At 38.1% G+C, this 4,789-nt stretch overlaps 1 protein-coding gene across 1 annotated transcript in view; it reads right to left on the bottom strand.

Annotated features, from left to right (window-relative positions):
* Positions 1-1,329: 1,329 nt before the first annotated feature.
* Positions 1,330-4,789, bottom strand: part of LOC103267327 (NEDD4 binding protein 2 like 2) — a 64,838-nt gene continuing 61,378 nt past the window's right edge. Inside the window, 2 exon segments of the mRNA XM_021715989.1 lie at positions 1,330-1,401; positions 2,560-2,639. Coding sequence (XP_021571664.1) covers positions 1,330-1,401; positions 2,560-2,639 — 152 coding nt within the window.

Here is a 4,789-nt window from a genome sequence, read left to right as displayed (position 1 = left end):
CGCCGAGCATGGTGGCACGTGCCTATAGTTCCAGCTACTTGGAAGGCTGAGGCAGAAGGATTGCCTGAGCCCAGCAGGCCAAGGGTGTGTTGGCCATGAATGTGCCACTGCACACCTGGTGACAGAGTGAGACTCCAACTCAAAAAAATAAAATAAAATAAAAATAAAACAAACAAAAGATATTTTTACTGGGTATATGCATATTTCTAATTGAGAAATAGAAACACAGAATACTCTTAAAAATAAGAGCTAAAATGAAAAAGAGAAAACATATGGTAAATGCACAGTACATTTAATTCTTATCAAATGCAGACACATACACTGAAATTGTAGCAGCTGTGTTTCTTTCATAATTTAGGCATTTGAAAAAAAAGTGCAATGTGTTTATTTTAATGTCACTTGATGGCGTTTAAAATAATGTGTTTGTCTGTATGTTTAACCTCTTTTGCTAGAGAATTTTTAAATATTTAAAATCTAACCTATACCCCTAATTCCCAGCCCTCATCTTGTACTAATCCAAGAGGGGCAATTTCTCATAAACTGTGTGTTGACAGAATGTTCTAAAATATGTTCTAACCAATAAAATGGGAAAATTAATTTGGGAGCAACAATCTAAGCTTTGTTGTATTTCACAAAAATATCTACACTTAAAGGAAATGAAAATATCACATGTGCAATAGCACATAGGGTTGCTATGGCAACAAACCATATTTTTTATATTTTAGTCTTCAATCGTGATACATTTGAGCTATTACTACCAAATAATGTCAACATTCACCTCCTTCTGATCGTAGAGAGGTCTCTGGAATAAGCTGTACTTACTGTTCAAGGAATTAGCATTTTTCAAACAGTCTTCTGCCTCTTCCAGAAATCATAATTAAAATACATAAAATGATGACTAATATTTGGCATTGGGGTTACATTTGCGCTGTTATTTTTATTTAGTAGGGACACTCCTAAAATATATTTCTCAAAGAAATACAGCAGCCACAAATGTCAATTTAAACATTTATGGTATTGCTGTGTGTGTGTGTGTGTGTGTGTGTGTGTGTGTGTGAAGTACCAATAAGGTCTCCATGGAGAATAAGGAGAAGCAAGTTTAGAAAAATGAATTTGGTTTTACTAAATGGACATACAATATGGTCTACTTCTTCCATAGGGGTGTTTATGTGAACAGTTAAGAAATACCTCTTATCCTGAGCTATTCTATAGTATTTCACCAAACTTTTATTTTATTATTTATTTCAAAATATACCCCAGCATCACCTCTGTACACATCTGAATCACTACCAACTAATGTGAACAAAGAACTCTGCCACACCTATTTTGTTAGGTGGAGGATGGCTTTTCCAGCGTTTCTGTCATCTTCCTAAACTTCCAGGCCTGTGCTCCTCCAGCTACCTGGGAAGTGAACAGCCCTCAGAATAGTCATGTCTTTCACTACAGATCAACAGATCACCCAATAACAAGGTGCTTCCAGGTCAAGGGAAGAGGAATCTAATCTGTATCTGTCACTCTATCGTAACAGGATAAGACTGAGGGCTGGACAGGAGAGATGATGCAATGAAGAATAAAGGACTTTCCTAAAACAGACACCTCAGTCACCACAGTGGGTCCTTATACCTGCACACACTACAACAAAGCCAGAGAATTCAATGCAGCTTTCTCTTTGGGACAAATTGAGAGAAAACATGCCTATGTTATCCACCCATCCACATACATTCTTTTCTAATTTAACAAAAGGGATGTAGCTTTTCTGTCCTAAGTTTGATAAATAGATATTCTTCAATTTTATTTGTTTATTCCATAATTTTTAAATTTTAATTGACACATAATACATATGTGTATATATTTATGGCACAATGTGATGTTTTGATACATGCGTGTAGTGATCAAATTGAGGCATTTCTATCACTTCAAACATTATTTCTTTGTAGTCAGAACACTCAAAACCCTCTCTTCTCTCTGTTTTGAAATATATATTATTATTATTTTTTTTGAGTTGTGGTCTTATTCAGTCACCCAGGCTGAAGTACAGTGGTATGCTCACGGCTCATGGCAGCCTTGACCTCCTGGGCTGGGGCAATCCTTCTGCCTCACCCTCTAGAGTAGCTGGGACTACAGGGGTATGCGACCATGCGTGGCTAATTTTTTTATTGTTTGTAGAGACGAGGTCTTGCTGTGTTGCCCAGGTTGGTCTTAAACTCTTGGGTTCAAGCGATCCTCCCACATTGACCTCCCAAAGTGCTGGAATTACAGGCATGAACCACCTTGCCACGTTGTGAAATATACATTATTGTTAACTGCAGTCACTCTACTGTGCAAAGGACCCCACAACTTTCGCAATGGAATACTATTCATCCACGAAAAAGAATGAGATCATGTCATTTGCAACAGCATGGATGAACCTTGGAAGAAATTACATTAATTGAAATAAGCCAGACAGAAAAACAAATACTGTATGTTCTCATTCATATGTTGAATCTAAAAAGTTGACCTCATAGAAGTAGAGAATAGAACAGTGGTTTCCATTTGAAATTCATAAAAATATATCTCTACTGCTGTCTTTCATTCCAAATAGGTCATCTTCAGTGTCTTCCAGTCGAGGGGAACCACATCGTCATTAGGCAACAAGAATTCTGTGGAAAAAAAGGGGGGGGAAATTTTTATCTCTAATGTCACATAGATTTTTACCCTAAATGTGAATATATGCAAAAATGATAACTAGACCATCATAACGTTAAAAGTCTGGTTTTGAAGATATTTCAGTGATGGCTAAAGCAGGCATTTGTCTCAAGCCTCAATTCAAAACACTATCCAGGCTCAATGAAAATTTTTATTATTTATGAATGCAAAATGATACATTATTGTAGAGATCAAAGTCACTTCATCTTTGATGCTAATCCACCATGTTGACTTCCGATTAACCCCAGTTCCAGGAAGGCCTCTGAGATTTCCAGTTTCTCTATTGTACTTTGTGTAAGAGCAGATACTTATCTTAGATCCTACCTTGAGGTCAAACAACCTTGATATTATCATCCTTCAACTGTCCTACAAGTCCCTCTAGGATCACCCCTTCCCTATGGTATACAAGCCGTTGGTCCGGGTGGTAATGGTGTTGAGATCCACCATCTCATCTCACCTGACATGGACATGGTTTCTGTTTGTAAGTTCCTGTTAAATGATTCTTTCTAAGAAACTGGACATGTTCGCTTCTTTCTTCAGCCTCTCAGCTTCCTTGAACTTTAGGAGTGAGTTTGCATAGACCGGCCCACCATGAAAAAATCACAGCTCATATTCTCATGTAAGCCTAAATGTATACACGTGACAATATACATATATAATAGTTTTAAGTGGTACTGTCACAGGGCATAAAATTTAGGTTGTTATCCTTTCCTGTCACATGTATGAAACACCAGAATTATAGCAAGTTTAGTCTCCTTTCAAATTGTTCCTGCTACACGTGAGTATCTGAAGGAAAAGACCTCATAAAATTAAGTTGGTCATAAACAAGTCCAGACACTGACATGCACATATCAGCCCTACCAAACCACAAAAAATACTCACATATTCCCGGCACCATAAAGAGTTTGGTTTCTTAGGCCTATATATGGCCCTACTATATAATCCTCCAGTCTATAGAGCTCTTAATACCAAGATTCATTTGAGCTCTTTGCCTTATTTACAAGACCAATGATCACACACCAGAGATTGGTTTGTCCAGTCTAGTCTAACAAATCAGTTTACGGGTTCCACTTACTGTTTCTTCCTTCCCTTTTAAACACATGCCATTTCCAAATGTGAAATTCTTTCCCTCTGCTTTTCTTTCAAGTCACATTCTTTCTCTCTTGTACAAACACCACTTATAAGTCCCCGCCACAATGAAGGCATCCCAGACACAAACATAACCCCATATTCTCTTCAACTATCCTTTTAGCACTGCTAATCTCCCTCATAAAATATTCATAAGCTTATCATTTATATTTTCTATGTAAAGTAATTTTGTTTTGTGTTAGTCTTGTCTCCCCATTTAGAAGGTAAGCTACTTGATGAATGAGGTCTATTTCCTTTAAAAGGCTTTCTGGAGTTTAATTAACGGATGCTTGATCATTGTTGATTATGATGATATTGTGTATTCAGGAGAGGAGGAAGTTTAGAATCTTTTCACAATAATGCTTTCACACTTTCTGGTGCTCACCTAAGGCAGTGATTGTTCATCTTTTGGGGTTGTGAACCCCTCTGAAAAGCTAATAAAGTCTATGAGCTCTCTTCCCTAAAATGGCAGAAAATGACAAAAAATTTTGCATACAATTTCAGAATATAGACCTTGGACCTAAAATGTCTTCAATTATCATTTTAAAATCCACAAAGCAAATGTATTTTAATTTTTAAAAAATTGGTGTGCTTTGCAGGGCGAGGTGGTACATGCCTGTCATCCAAGCACTTGGGGAGGCTTAGGTGAGAGAATTGTCTGAGCCCAGGGGTTCGAGACCAGTCTGGTGAGATCTCATCTCTACAACAAATCAAGAAAAATTAGCTGGTGGCAAACACCTATAGCTCCAGCTGCTTGGAAGGCTGAGGTGGGAGGATCGTCTGAGCCCAGCAGGTCGAGGCTGCAGTAATGCATGTCACTGCACTCCAGCCTGGGTGACAGAGTGAGACACTGACTCCAAAAAAAAAAAAGTGAGTATGCTTCTTTGGTGCATCAGGGAGGGTAGAAAAATTGAAGCAAGCCGGGCTCGGTGGCTCAGCCTGTAATACCGCGCCTTTGGGAGGCTGAGGTGAGTGG

Source organism: Carlito syrichta, unplaced genomic scaffold, assembly GCF_000164805.1.
Source record: "Carlito syrichta isolate Samal-C Ts95f unplaced genomic scaffold, Tarsius_syrichta-2.0.1 Scaffold308104, whole genome shotgun sequence".
In the NCBI taxonomy this organism is placed as follows: domain Eukaryota; kingdom Metazoa; phylum Chordata; class Mammalia; order Primates; family Tarsiidae; genus Carlito; species Carlito syrichta.
Note: the sequence above shows the minus strand (reverse complement) of the source record. Positions and strands in the feature narration are given on the sequence as shown.